This window comes from Neltuma alba, unplaced genomic scaffold, assembly GCF_004799145.2.
Source record: "Neltuma alba isolate B1F8T4 unplaced genomic scaffold, ASM479914v2 tig00013513_pilon, whole genome shotgun sequence".
NCBI classification, from domain to species: domain Eukaryota; kingdom Viridiplantae; phylum Streptophyta; class Magnoliopsida; order Fabales; family Fabaceae; genus Neltuma; species Neltuma alba.
The window spans coordinates 21,287-36,650 of record NW_021637735.1 but is presented as its reverse complement, the minus strand read 5'-3'; the positions used below and the strand labels follow the sequence as shown (position 1 = coordinate 36,650).

General features: G+C 38.9%; 4 protein-coding genes and 1 pseudogene across 4 annotated transcripts; 2 read left to right on the top strand and 3 right to left on the bottom strand.

Annotated features, from left to right (window-relative positions):
• The first annotated feature begins 346 nt into the window (after nt 1-346).
• Nucleotides 347-2,405, top strand: LOC114737972 (proline transporter 2-like; annotated as a pseudogene).
• Nucleotides 2,406-4,310: 1,905 nt separating this feature from the next.
• Nucleotides 4,311-7,085, top strand: LOC114737970 (proline transporter 2-like). Its single transcript, XM_028925980.1, has 8 exons — nt 4,311-4,597; nt 4,695-4,919; nt 5,026-5,120; nt 5,216-5,402; nt 5,515-5,639; nt 6,003-6,218; nt 6,321-6,551; nt 6,661-7,085. Exons 1-8 carry the CDS (start codon nt 4,498-4,500, stop codon nt 6,808-6,810), a joined length of 1,329 nt encoding a protein of 442 aa, XP_028781813.1. The 5' UTR covers nt 4,311-4,497; the 3' UTR covers nt 6,811-7,085.
• Nucleotides 7,086-7,605: 520 nt separating this feature from the next.
• Nucleotides 7,606-7,971, bottom strand: LOC114737977 (uncharacterized). Its single transcript, XM_028925985.1, has one exon. The coding sequence runs from the start codon at nt 7,969-7,971 to the stop codon at nt 7,606-7,608; it is 366 nt and encodes a 121-aa protein (XP_028781818.1).
• An 814-nt stretch (nt 7,972-8,785) lies between these two features.
• LOC114737976 (aldehyde oxidase GLOX-like) lies at nt 8,786-10,529 on the bottom strand. The gene has a single exon (XM_028925983.1). It carries the CDS (start codon nt 10,527-10,529, stop codon nt 8,859-8,861), a length of 1,671 nt encoding a protein of 556 aa, XP_028781816.1. The 3' UTR covers nt 8,786-8,858.
• Nucleotides 10,530-11,031: 502 nt separating this feature from the next.
• LOC114737971 (E3 ubiquitin-protein ligase RGLG2) lies at nt 11,032-14,083 on the bottom strand. Its single transcript, XM_028925981.1, has 11 exons — nt 13,634-14,083; nt 13,221-13,305; nt 12,993-13,133; nt 12,794-12,907; nt 12,598-12,695; nt 12,316-12,395; nt 12,133-12,238; nt 11,897-12,024; nt 11,595-11,769; nt 11,442-11,498; nt 11,032-11,336 (listed from the first exon to the last, which is right to left on the bottom strand). The coding sequence occupies exons 1-11, from the start codon at nt 13,874-13,876 to the stop codon at nt 11,256-11,258; spliced, it is 1,308 nt and encodes a 435-aa protein (XP_028781814.1). The 5' UTR covers nt 13,877-14,083; the 3' UTR covers nt 11,032-11,255.
• Nucleotides 14,084-15,364: the final 1,281 nt, after the last annotated feature.

Here is a 15,364-nt window from a genome sequence, read left to right as displayed (position 1 = left end):
GTGTGAGTCTGCGAGATGCGTGTATTTTTGGACAGTTTGCGAATCAGAGCCAATAAAAATTAACATCTCGTACTAGCACAAGTCACTATAACTGGGGCAAAGTAATAAAAAATACGAACCCATGGATTCGAATCCTCTTTAATTAGGAAACTTGGTTTCCAAGCATGGCGAAGTCGTGTTCCATTTAGGCCGTTACAATTGTTATCTCCTGTTTGTCTTCAATCGAATCCCATGTAATAAAGCAGGACGCCCTCCCAAACATACCACCACCCTGAGCTATTTGTTTCGAGGGGAAAAAAAAAAAAGACTGCTTTTTTGTGTTTTCTGCAGAGAATTAGGATTTTCCATGGATGAAGAAGGGGGAAACAAGTCTCTGAGCATCGAACAGGATCTTCAACAGAGCCCCCGAATTGATGGGGTCACTTCTGCTCATACTGTGGACCACGGTAATCATTATTTATAGCTAATCCCATTGTTTTCAGAGATCTGAGTTGCGCTAAAAATCTGAGGCATGGCTCGTTCTAAAAATAATTATTATGAACTTATAATTTGCTGCAGATTCGTGGCAGCAAGTGGGGTTGCTGCTGATAACCAGCTTCAACTGTGGATGGATATTGACTTACTCGAAGTTGATAATGGCGCCACTGAGTTGGAAATGGGGCGTCCTCTGCCTTATTGTTGTGGGACTCTACACAGCATACGCCAACTGGCTATTAGCATCACTTCACTTCATCAATGGCCAGAGATTCATTAGATACAGAGACATCATGGGATTCCTTTTCGGTGAGCCTTTCTACATATGAGTCATACTGGATCCAAATTCACCAAATCCACATCTAATTAACAAGTTCATTAACTGATCATATCATCTTTTGATATACTTCAAGGCAACACTATGTCTCGACTCACATGCGCCGCGCAGTTTCTGACTCTTCTTCTTGGAAACATGGGTTTCATGATCCTCGGAGGCCAAGCCCTTAAAGTAACACTAACCCTCCCTATCTCTATATCTAAAGACAAAACTGGGTTACGTTAGCTAGATGGCTTGTATTTGACTGTAAAAATGCATGCTGCAGGCAATAAATTCAGAGTTCAGCGATTCACCGTTGAGGCTTCAATATTACAAAGTCATAACAGGGGCAGCTTACTTCATATTTGCTTTCTTCATTCCAACATTGTCGGCCATGAAAAATTGGCTAGCACTTTCCGCCGTCCTTACCTTCACATACATCGCAGTGACTTTGTTTGCTGTAGTCAAAGACGGTAACAAAGCATTCATTGCTGTCTTTTAATATTATAATAATAGTGTTCTTCTCCAAAAATAATACGGCCCGCATAAACACACCTATTATTGGTACGGTTATTGCAAGGTAAATCAAACTCTAATAGGGACTATAATATTAGCGGTGGCGAGGTGAGCATGGTGTTCAATGCCATGGGTTCCATCTCTGCCATCATCGTATCCAACACTTCAGGCATGCTCCCAGAGATACAGGTGATATATCCTACACCAAAGTCAACATTGAAATATGTAATATTTTGAATTAAATATAATGAAATTATTACTGAAAGAACGATATGGTTTTGGCTTTTGGCGGATACGACGGACGCAGTCAACTCTAAGGCAGCCAGCAGTGAGGAATATGAGGAAGGCGTTATGTTCACAGTACACAGTGGGGCTCCCATTCTATTACGGACTTACCGTCGCTGCTTATTGGGCTTACGGATCAAATGTGTCCGTGTACCTACCCAAAAATTTTAGTGGGCCTAAATGGGCCATTGTCCTTTTCAACGCCGTCGTCTTCCTCCAGTCAGTGGTCTCCCAACACGTAATTAAGCGCACATTCTTACACGTTTGTCATTTTTTTTTTTTTGGGTTATTATTTTGACAAAATGGGAGCATCAAAGGAATGAACAAACGCAGATGTTTGTGGCACCAATTCACGAGGCGTTGGATACCAAGTTCCTGGACATTGACAGGGGGATGCGTGAGAAGCAAAACCTGGGACGCTTGCTCCTCGTACGCGCACTCTTCTTTTCAGGCAACACGTTGGTCTCCGCCGCTTTTCCTTTCATTGGTGACTTCGTCAACTTGCTCGGTTCTTTTTCCCTCATTCCCCTCACCTTCGTCTTCCCCAGCATGATCTTCCTCAAGGTCTCATTTATATACTCTCACTTTCACCTATAACACACACGCAGATAGATAGATATATATATATATATATATATATATATATATACTTACAAGGATCTTATATTTAGAATCAGAGGAGTATATGCTTTTTATTTGTCAGTCTGAATATGATATTGGGGATCATATATATAGGTGAAGGGAAATATGGCGAGAATAGAGAAGAGAACATGGCACTGGTTCAGCATCATGTTTTCTTCTGCTCTTGCGGTAGCAACCACCATTTCTGCAGTTTGGTTGATCGTTGATAACACCCGTACGTACCACTTCTTCGCAGATGTGTGATATATCCGCCACTTGTACCTAAAACTTCACGTCCTTGTATAAACAATATATGAACTCTTTGACGCCTAGTTTTTTTTTTTTTTTGGGGGGGGTGGTGTTGTTCAGAGTAAACAACGCTGGACGAATGGCATAATTTCGTGAAGAGAAAGTTCGACGTGGTTTGCTGGGTTCAGACCAGAATTTTTATTGGCATTCCAAACAAAGAAAGATGTTGGAAGTTACTACCTCGGGTTCTATTTATAAGAACTTATTTGTAGTCAATAGCTTATAATTAGGAGCAAAGGCAGTATATTACGTAGCGAGTGTTATTAGTTTGAATATATTGCTCCTGTAAAAACAAAATAAAAATGCATCTATTCACGTAACGGCAGCGTTTTCTTTTGGATACACAAAGCTTCGGTTTAATAAAAATTAAAAAAATTATTATTTTCCCATGTCCATCTAACTGCCAACTAAGCTTTCACAGTTTCATGGGTCAAACTCCACTCTCAGTGAGCAATTTTCCGATCAAAACCAAGATTTCTGTTAATTTGGGGTGTAATCATTATTTTTAGTAGATCAGGATGAAATTGCATTACTATTTTAGAGTACTAGATATATTTCAATACATAATTTCAGATACTGAGTGCACTTTAACCTTATATTTAATAAGTATAAAATTAAAAAGTAACTAAATTTTAAGATGAAGTTAACAAGATTAAATACTTTTTTAAAATTTTGATAAAGCATAAAATGGCCAAACAAAAACTAGTCTAGTTGGTACGGGTAGGGGGAAAAATTATCAAAAGCGCTAAATGAGGCTAAATTTTAGCTGAACAGGGGAAAGCAATGCAATAAGTCTAAAGCTGAAAGTCCAGCCAAATCTAAAAGCATATTTAAGAGCTTAAAGTGGGCAAAAGAGAAAGATATTTAGATAATAATATAGATAGGAAAAATAGCATGGGTTGGGCCCATACAGGTTTAAAATAAATAAGCCGACTTAAATATGTGCTTTTACGGATAGAAGCCAAACCATGGTTTCAGAAGTGCTTTTACGGATTACGAAGTAAATATGTGGAGGAGATTATCTTGTTTTGCGGAAAAGTACTTCTGAAACCACAGTTTTGGAATACCCAAACAGGCCCTTAATTATTCAAAGAGATTTAGCTATAGGCTTAGCTTGATGAACTCACTGTTCTCCCAGCTTGCGTTCTCCTTGAATTTTTGACAACGAAAAAGCGGATTTGTTTGAGTTATGACCAATTTAATCACTGTACAACAATTAAATAGCATATCGCTCTCCAATACAATTGATGCTTATCCGGAATCTCTCAATATCTTTGATGCATGTGGATTGTGAAAGTGACAGAAATGATTGAGAATTCCTCTGCTGATGGGATCCACGCGACTGATTTCTTAATAAATATCAGAGGGTCTGATATTTCGTCGTCTGCTTTCTATAAACGTTATGTCCTGAGACGCTTCTGATTTCTTAATAACTATCAGCAAACTACAACTATCTAATATTTAGAATTTTTTGCAGTTGACGTTTTCTAAATCATAACACGCTGGGGCCGTAAAATTTGAATGGAAACAATCCTATGAGTCATAGCGTTGACATGTTCAATGATTTGAGTATGCTTAGTTTAGTAATCTTTTCCAGATGGTTGTGAGTCTACGAGATGAGTGTGTTTTTTTGGCAGTTTGTGAGTGAGCGCCAATGAAAATCAGCATCTCGTAGCAGCACGAGTCCATAATAAATAGGGCAAAATAATTAAAAAAAAATGAACCCATGGATTCGAATCCTCTTTAATTAGAATCATAAAAAAATAGAAAAAAATAGAAACGTTTTCAATCAAACACAGCGAAGTCGGGTTCCACTAATGTCATCACCATCTTCAACCGAATCCAACATGTGAAGAGTTCTTATTATTAAAGCCAGACGCCCTCACAAACATGCCGCCGCACTGAGATAACCGCTTTAAGTCAAAAAGATTGCTTTTTTTCTTTTTGGCATTTTCTGCAGAGACTCAGGATTCTCCATGGATGAGGAAGGAGGAAACAAGTCTCTAAGCATCGAACAGGGCCTTCAACAGAGCCCTCAAATTGATGGGGTCACTTCTGCTCATACCGTGGACAACGGTAATCATTATGCATAGCTACTTGTGTAGTTGCGTTGAAAATTTGAGACTTTGCTTCTTCTGCACCTAATTACGTATGAATATGTAATTTGCTGCAGATTCATGGCAACAAGTAGGGTTGCTGCTGATAACCAGCTTCAACTGTGGATGGATACTTACCTTCTCGAATTTGATAATGGTGCCGCTGAGTTGGAAATGGGGCGTCCTCTGCCTTGTTGTTGTGGGACTCTACACAGCATATGCAAACTGGCTCTTAGCATCGTTTCACTTCATCAATGGCCAGAGATTCATCAGATACAGAGACATCATGGGATTCCTTTTCGGTGAGCTTTTCAGTATATACAAGTCATATCAGATCCAAATCCACCATATTCGCATCTTATTAAAAGGTTAGTGAACTGATCATATAATCTCTTATTATATTTCAAGGCAACACTATGCATCGACTCACATGGGCTGCCCAGTTTCTGACTCTTCTTCTTGGAAACATGGGTTTCATGATCCTCGGAGGCCAAGCCCTTAAAGTAATACTAACCCTCCCCATCTCTATATCTCCAGACAAAACTGGGTTAGATTAGCTAGATGGCTTGTATTTTGAATGTGAAAATGCATGCTGCAGGCAATAAATTCAGAGTTCAGCGATTCACCGCTGCGGCTTCAATATTACATAGTCATAACAGGAGCAGCTTATCTCATATTTGCCTTCTTCATTCCAACTTTGTCGGCCATGAAAAATTGGCTAGCACTTTCCGCCGTCCTTACCTTCGCATACATCGCAGTGACTTTGTTTGTTGTAGCCAAAGATGGTAAAGCGTCCATTTCTGTCCCTCAATAACAGTGTTCTTAGAATTACAAGATTCTTTTCCCAGACAGCGTGACCCGCATGAACACGCCTATTGCTGTTATTGTTATTGCAAGGTAAATCAAACTCCAACAGAGACTATGATATTAGCGGGAGCGAGGTGAGCATGGTGTTCAATGCCTTGGGCTCCATCTCTGCCATCATCGTCTCCAACACTTCAGGCCTGCTACCAGAGATACAGGTGATACATCCAACACCAAAGTCAACATAAAAAAGAGAACTACTTTTGTCTTTAATATAAGATCTCATTTTATTTTCATTTTAGTTTTAAATATAAAATCTTAATCTATTCTATCTCCCATATTTATGTATATTTTTTTAAAGATAGTCTTTTTAATAATAATAGTTCTAGCCGTTAGTAAGGATTTTTTAGGAAAAACAACACCTATTTATTATAAATAACTAACTAAATTTATTTTCTTAATCTACTTAAATTAGTCAACTAGCCTTTATATTTTAGTCGGGAGGTAGTAAATAATATGAGGAAGCCGGCTGTAGAAAAGAATGATTTGTTTTTGGCTTTTGGCATATACAAACGACGCAGTCAACTCTGAGGAAGCCAGCAGTGAGGAACATGAGGAAGGCGCTATATTCGCAGTATACAGTGGGGCTCCTATTCTATTACGGAGTTATCGTAGCTGGCTACTGGGCTTACGGATCAAATGTGTCGGCATACCTCCCCGAAAACTTTAGTGGGCCTAAATGGGCCATTGTCCTTGTCAACGCCGTCGTCTTCCTCCAGTCAGTGGTCTCTCAACACGTAATTAATCGCACATTCTTTTACTTTTGTTAGTGTTTTTTTAGTTGTCTAACACAAATGGGAGCATCAAAGTTTGTTAAACGAGTGAATGAATGAACGCAGATGTTTGTGGCACCAATTCATGAGGCGTTGGATACCAAATACCTGGATATTGACAAGGGGATGCATGAGAAGCAAAACCTGAGACGCTTGTTCCTCGTACGGACACTCTTCTTTTCAGGCAACACATTGGTCTCCGCCGCTTTTCCTTTCATGGGCGACTTCGTCAACTTGCTCGGTTCTTTTTCTCTCATTCCCCTCACCTTCGTCTTCCCCAGCATGATCTTCCTCAAGGTCTCATTTATATGCTCTCACTTTCAACTATAACACGTGCGTGCGTGTGTGTGTATGTACGCTCTGTCTTTATTTCTCATAATATGAATATTATATTGGGATCATATAGGTGAAGGGAAAGACGGCAAGAATAGAGAAGAGAGCATGGCACTGGTTCAGCATCATGTTTTCTTCTGCGCTCGCAGTAGCAACCACCATTTCTGCAGTTCGATTAATCGTTGACAACACCCGTAAGTATCACTTCTTTGCTGATGTGTGATATATCAGTTGCTCTTATCTTAAACCTCACGTCCTTGTATGAGGAATATATGAACTCTCAGACGCCTAGTTTTGTTTCGGTTTTTTTTTTTTTGGTGGGGGTGGTGGGGTGAGGGTGGCATTCCAAACAAAGATGTTGAAACTTGAAAGTTATACTACATAGCAAGTTTTCTTAGTTCGAATCTGTTGTTTTATGTAAAGCCAAAACAAACATGTATGTGTTCATGTGATGGGTTTTGTGGCACGTGGATGAAAGAAAAATCAAATTCATGTAAACCCCCGATTGCGCATTAGATCGATTGAATCTCTCTCGTTTCCTTGTAATCAGTTGCTTTGACCGATGAATAGTAGTGAGTCTTCTGTTATTTGGATAATAAAATACTAGCAGATAGAATGGATACGTCATGAAGAAAAGTGACAATTTTGATTTGTCTGCTCACGCGCACACGTCTATGAATTTCTGAAGAATAACTGGTAGAAACGTGATGCCTGATTAATATTCAATCAGAGAAGATGAGTCAGTGCAAAATCAAAGTGAGTGATGGCTTAAAAAACAGATCACCCCCGTAAAATTAATCAAATTGAGTCGAGAACGAGTGATAAAATCTATGGCGTGAAGAAGGAGGATTTTAAAAGATAGTCCATAACATACTCTATTCTTGGCCGGACCCGTGTAAGAGTTCTCACCACATCTACAAGTAGCAGTAAGACTTACCTGAGTTTTATATATATATATATATATATATATGGAACCATACATAATAGCCATTACTAAATACAAATGATACAGATTAGCTTAAACAATCCTCCCCATAGAATAAGTTGGTGGTGATTTGTGAAGGCCATGATTCATACTGAAAGGAGTGGGATTGCAGTGCATGAATAGGAAGTTTCCCCCGAAGAGATCACTGAGATGACTCTGCCCATTCTTCAGCCTGTGCAGAGCTTTCCGCCATGAGACCTTGAAGCCACGCAGAAACTTGCTTCTTTTTCTGAGGAATCTCTTCAGTCTGGGAACACGAACCTTTGGCCTTCTTCTACCAGCCAGAGCCTTGAACTTAAGCCACGCCTTTGCCTTCTTCACTTCTCTTTCTAGTATTTCTTCGTCCAGCTCTTGTTCATTTTGCAGCCTCTGGTAGGAAAGCTTGACCCCAGAAGTCATCGTACAGTGAAATTGCTGTATGGTCGGTCAGAGCTTCAAGGGCAAGTCACGCTTGCTTAATTATTTTCTCTTCACGGGATTTAGGACTTTTGCATGGGTGTCCTCTGAATCACTCAACTTTGTGGGCTTAAAGTTGGCTTGCAACACGCATTCATGCGCAAACTAGTTTGGTACAGTTAATTAATGAGGCCATTGGAGCTGCAATTTTTTGGTAAATGCTATGCTGCTTCATCGCCGTCTCACATTTAAGAAACCTAATAATTCACAATCATCTGGTATAGGGTCAACCCAATTTCTTCAATTCTAATTCCTCAAATTAAATTTTTAAGTTTGGGTTATTTAATTTTTTTTATTATGGAAAAAATCTCATACACACGTTTTATTTTGTCTCCCAATTTTATCAAAATTTTATAATAATAAATCTCAGGAAACTTGTCCCACTTATCTTCCCTTCTTAACTCTCTCATAAAGTAATGGAATCCATATTAATTTATTTGGACAAATGTAGTTCGCATTAGAGCCACTTAAATTCAGTTCAAAGTGTTGGGTAGATAAGAATTTATGTAGCAGACAAAACTCAAGTACTAAAATGATTTCTTCAATTTAACAAAACTCAAGTATTCTGGGCACTTCATGTTTTTAAAAGCCTAGCGAAGGAGGGTTTTTATTTGGTTAAGCAAATAAATGAAAACCATAAAGTTGACCAAATAAAAGAAAAGGGAAAGAAATCAAAGTCCTTAGACGTTATGCATATGAAAGCACACAATTTCATAAACAAAAGAAAATACTTTCCTGATAAGCTTTTCTTGTAGTCTCTAACATATTGAAATTTTCCACTAGCCAATTCACTCAGAAAATATCATAATAAAACAGAGAGATAATTAAGACTAGGCATGAATAAACCGAACCCACAGAGACATGCTGGGGATTCCAGCATTCACAATGGTGAACAAGTAATAACCAGAAGGAGCAACATTTGGCGATGGCGGGGCTTCTACAACCGCATTAATCCAGCCACTTCCATCTCTCTTCATGGTCACGCATCTCAGCTTCAGCAACCTCTGATTCATGGAGAACGAATGCGTCGTAAATGGCGGTGCGTACACACTGAACTCCATCTCCTTGCTCGGCCTCCTTCCAAGAAAAAATCTGACACTGAACTGTTTCCCATATTCGATCTCATAGCTTTCATCACCACCACCTCCTCCATATGCAATGGACACATTTCTTGGCCTCCATTGATGGTACCTCCTGTGCATGTAATTTGGAACGAAAGCTTGTAGTCTCAGCTCAGTTGGGTAGGCCACATTGTGAAATGTGTACTTACTGTGAGGGTTACCTCCTGCAACTAAGACCCTCCCATCAGGAAGAAGAGTCGCTGAAGAGTGGTACATTCTGGCTATTTTGGTAGAACTGAGCACTGTGAATCTTTTTCCTCGTCTTCTTCCTGGACCATAGAGGTAGGGTTGAAGAGAGGCGTTTCTTGCATTGTCGTACCCTGCAGAACCACTTTTAGCTCCATTGATAATCAGAATCTGTCCAGTTGGGAGGATGAGCATGTCATGTAGGAGACGTGGCCCGGGCATGTTCTCCATTTTCCATACGTGCCTGTTCCCTGTGATCACCATTCTTCCACATGAACGTAACCCCATCAAGAATCTTCCATTGTCTGCAGCTCTGTAAGCTCCGGAAGCTGCTCCTCCACAGATCATTACTTCTACTTTCTGGAAATTGTCTCCGTGGTGTAATGGGAGCATCACGGATGAGCCTGAGCTCGGGTAGTTTCTGGAACCATCTCCTGGGATCCGAGGGAAGGTCTTGATCACTCTGTGTCGTCTCAACTTGTATAAGATAGAATCACGGTTAGCGAAAATGAACAAATTGCCATCTGATGAAAGATGGAGGAAGGGATAGAGGTTGTTCCCTTCTGACTTTCTGTCATTAGTTTGGCGCAAGAATGGAAGAGCAAATGACTTTTCTCTCGAGTCTATTTTTGGGATGAACTCATATGAGAAAGCTCCTTTTCCCCCAACCACGACGACTCGGTCATTTCCGGGCAGAATCTGAGTAGAAGCATACCATCGCCGATCAGACAGGGATTTCTTCGTCTGTGTCCAGTCACATTGGCGATCCCTACAGGGTCTAAACACTCTGACTCTCTTGGCTCCGCGATTATATCCACCAACTTGTAAAAGTGTCCCGTTGCTGAGGAATGAACCAGAGGAACACCAAGGATCAGAGACAAGCTTCAAAGGCCTCACTCTGTTACCACCAACGTCATATTCGACAGAGTGAGCATAGCATGCAGAATCCATCAAGTCGTCGCTTCTTCTGGTGCATCTTCCGCCACTGAAACGTCTCCGAAGCCGGTAATCAGACGGGCCAGCTCCGGTTTGATCGAACATTACGACGGTGTTACGTTGAGTTAATGCCATGTGCATCCCCACCACGCCAGTGCTCTTAAGCAGGAGCTGCCATTGCCCTCCCCTGTTTCTTGAGACCACTCTTGTTGCGCCATCTCCAAACCAAAAACAGAGCAAAAATAGGATAAAGATCATCACTGTACTGTGCCAACTAGGCTAAAAATCAGTCCGCTAATTCATCCTCATATCAGTGTAATGAATCTTGCCGTGAGGAGAGTTTATAGGTCACATAAGAGTATACTTGATAACAACATAGTTGGGGTCGCGTAAGCACGGACGGGATGGGCGTGAAAGATGATCTTTCTGATGCCAAAATTCCGAGCTTATAGTATCAAGGCATTACCTTTTGTTTTCTCGGTTTTTTTCATTAACTTTCTCATACTTAAGCAACAAAGATTAGTACAGCCGCAGGTTTGACTATTAAGCCATCTAATTATATATATACAAAGCAATTCCTCTGTCCTGGTTCATCAATAAAACATGGACTTGACGAAACACCACGGAATTAATTAATAAAAAATCGCTGTCCCGGTTCATCAACGACTTTTTTTTTTTTTTTAAATACGAGGTTCAGCAACGAATTTGAAACGCAGAACGCCGTCATGTTATTGATGATTGGGATCATTCATATGGAATGTGAGTAGAACTTGAGTTTTTTTATTTTGAGCAAGAGTAAAACTTAAACTTGGACGAATAGATATCCAGTATATGTACTTAAACTTGGACGAATAAATATCCAGTATATGTACACTGTGAATCTGGCGAGCAAACCTCTGCTTCATTCTTCATTTTCATCGACAGACAACTTGCAAAATATATAAACTTGAAAAACAATGGACAGGTTTCCAGATGAGGTATCGTCTAATAAAGTCTTATTCGAGTATCAATGGTACTCCTGCAAATGGGGCATGTCTCCATGTCTTGTCCACACTCGCAGCAAGTCTGCCGATTAAGTAGAGTAGAAGACGAGTCACGTAACCGATGTATGCATTCAACCACAAAGCTAAATGTAAACCTAGAAAATAATTAACTGCCTGGCACTGTTACCTGATGTCCGCAACCAAAGGCCATATTCTTAGGCTCAGAGAGGCAAATTGGACAATCCTGCCAGGATTACACAACATAATAATTTAGGATGTTCCAAAATTCATTGAAAAGCCATATCGTTAAGCGAAATAGGTGTGGGTAGAATAAAGGTACATGATTATCAGAAGCAGAACTTGCAGGACGATTTGCGCCCGTATCATGATGCCTGTCAGATGGTGCACTAGGATGAAAACTGCTTGAACGGGAAGCTTTTGGGGCGTTGACAGATGCAGCACCATACAGAGGCGGGGGGAGAGGAACCCTATCTATCGCTTTCCCTCTACGAGCACTGTTGAAATATTACAAAAATTAAACGGCGTTACAACAGTTGTTACATCAAGTACGGCAAGTTTTACCCAGAAAAAGAAAGAAAAAAATAACAGAACGGAACAAATAAAAGGGCTTAACATGCATACCCCAGTATATTAAGTTCCAATGTTGCCTGGTACTGAGAGGGTATTTCCATTAGCGCAGCAAGTGCAAATTCTGTTTCTTTTCTGGATCGATCCATGTTCTTTGACATTATTTCAGTAAAATTCACAAACTGCGCCAAACAGATTAAAGAAAAGCAAAATTACAGATTTTACATTATTGACCAAGGACATGTCAGGAGCAAAACAGACAGCTTATAATCTGGTCTTGAGATGCAAACCTGGAAATTATCAAAGGCCCGGGCTGGTATGTTGTCGTCAAATTCTTTCATCATGTCCCATGGCCCATCTCCAACTCCAACTAATATAATTGACAGTGGATATTCACTGAAAACAACACAAAGTTCAGAAATATGATTCCGAAAAGGGCAATTGAAAGACTACAGCAATGTACAGATAATTGCCTTGCTTTCACAATAGCTTCAACAGTTTGTTTTTCCTGAGTGCTTAGCTGTCCTCTCTCAGTATCAACACTTCTTGTCACCTGAAGCAACCCTGGGCTTCAATTAGTTCAACATAAATAAGTTTCCAAATTCCAATTTTCAATTCAGGCCCCAAGGCAACCAAGACCATACCATACTGATAATTCTGCAGCAATATCATCTTTAGGCTTTCAGCAAGTTTCTTATACAAACACAATTAATCTTTTTATTAACAGGGACTTAACATAATCTAAAACGTTTTACCTGTCCGTCTGCTATTATCAATAAAACATGGTATTGGCCACCACTCTGCTCAACTATGGTGATTGCCATTTCAATTACTGGGGCAAATGATGTTGGCCCTGTCAAAGCATAGTAGGCAGAACAGAAACACCATAAGCAAGATGCTGTCGTCAAATAAAAACAACAAGGAAATGAGGAATGACCAAGGTTCTAATACCTGCAAGCTTTAATTCAGGAACCAATTCCCGGTACCGTCTCAACACTTCTTCAAATCCTTGACAAAATCTCTCATCCGGATAAAAACTAAAAACTTCCTGATCATGGGTTGATGCTGCCAATATGTAAAACCACATATAATATAACTTGGAAAGAAACACAAGAGTGTGATACATTAGATACTGAAATTTTGAAATTACCATCGCCAAATCCAAAACAGGGAATTAAGTTATCCTCATCAAAGGAAGACATTGTTTTTCCAATGATTGATATTGCTTGTTCATACGGATTTTGGTCATGACCAATATGATGCAGGCTTCTCCTTTGGAATGATCTTGCACCTGATGAAAGGCGAGTTATGAGTATCAGTTGTCATCTAAATTGCAGAAGAAAGACAACAAAAGGAGAGCAGCCAAATGAAGGAAAACCTGTCCACTCATTGCTCTTTGTGAAGTCAATTCCAACAATTAGATTGGAAGACTCTAAACCAGCAGCTGCTAGAGCCTCGGTTACCTGACAAAATCAAGAATTACAGCAGATTGTCAGTGAACTTAAGATACCAACAACTACTGTTATGCCATCAGTCAGAATAACCTAAAATTATTATGTTGTGGAAAACAGCAAAGCAATGGAAACTATTTGTGCCTTAATTTAAACAATGTTTATGATGAAAGCGTCCATATAATGATGATGATGCCTCCTTAGACGTATAACAGCGATGCACTTGGATCGTGGTTGTCAGAGAAGAGTACCGCAAAAAAGAAAATGTTATTCTGGCCTCATAATGCATTAGTTCATAAAACCACTTCGTAAAACGAAACTTGGTGAAAAGAAAAACCACCTGGTCCAAGCTAACGTAGTTGTCACCTATCTTTGAATACTTCCTCTCCAATCTCTTTCGTGATTCAGGTGCACGACCACCACCGTAGGTTTGAGATGGAGCCCCGTAGTATTCACGAGGCAAATGATCTTGGCTTTGTTGCACGTAGGGTGATTGAGGCGGAGGGTAACTCCAAGAATGTGAACTAGTCCTTGAATAAGAACGTTGCCTCCCACTACGCCGTTTTGAAATGGATCCACCCATCCCCTCTAAATTCCACGGAGATTCTGCACCTGATTAAATCTCTCAGGAGAACTGCCATGAAAAAGCAAAAGATGTGCCACATTACACTTTTGAAAACAAAACCTGACAATTTCTGATTTCTCTTTTTTCCATAAAAAATACGCGAAAACATGCAGGAATATGGTTTAATGAAATACAACTGAAACCAGACAGCAAGTCCAAGAACCTGCATTTTAACATTAATTTTCAATCCAGCGACATTTGTTTAGTAGCCCCGCCCCACCCCTTATCATTGTTTGAAGCTATGACTATAACACTACATTTAAGATTTGAAGGGGTGGCTGGATTGGAATAAGGAATAACCAAAAAAAAAAAAAAAAAACAAACAAACAAAACAAAAAGAAGGGATACAGTAGATACCTTTTACAGGGAAGGTGAGGGAGAACATAAGAGAACTGGAAACGTAGAGAGAAGGAAGAGGGAGAATCAGTGGGCGATGAAGTGGAAGGGGTAGTTTGCTGAAAAAACAATTGGGTGTGATTGAGAATTTGATAGAGATAGGGATGTTTGGTGATAGCGTCCTTCCGCGAAATTTTCTCTCCCCACTATCCCCACCACTATGCTGCCACCGCTTGCTGCTTCTTATATATATATTATATATATATATATATATATATATATATTTGATCTGAATATACGGGTAAAATTGAATTCAACGATCCATAAACGTTTTAGTGCATGTTTTGCGTCAGGTTTTATTCAACAAAATTGACTTCCTACATTTTAAAAAGTCAGTTTGAGATAGCTTTTCAGAAAATGACTTTTAATTTTAAAATAGTTTAGAGTATTTTTTTTTAATTTTTAGCTTTTATTTTGTGATTTTTTAATATTGAAATTGTTTGAAATTAACTTTTCAATATATCGTCTGAATAATAAATTATGTTACCTTGCTTAAATTTTATCCTTATTTTAATTTAAAAATAAGTTAGGATGAAACTTAATTTGACAAATGTTAATTTAAATAAATTTTTATATAGCAGAGCTTTTTATTTTTTATGATAATGTTTAATTTAATGAAGAGAAAAGAAGGGGGGAAAAGGTAAGGAAAAGAAAGACACCCTTCAACGGCCGTCTGCGATCGGCCCCGGCTCCTACCTTTTTATCCTGCTTCCTAATGGCTACAATATCTTCCAGCATTAAATTTTGAAAAATTGCCATACATGTATTATCTTATCAGTGATTAATATAAAAACTAATTTGATTTTTAATTTGATTTTAAATAAAAATTTAAATTTATTTTATCTCTAATATTTATTTATTTTGTCCTAAAGTAATCCCAATAGTAGTTTCATGTGTTAAGGAGTTACTATCAATTTGTAATTCAAACACATATGATTAATAAATATATTTTAGAAAAGATAATATTTATTTACTATGAATAACTAATTTTAATTTTTTTAAATTAATAAACTAAGTCTTATATTAAAAACCAGAGGTAATACTTTTTAA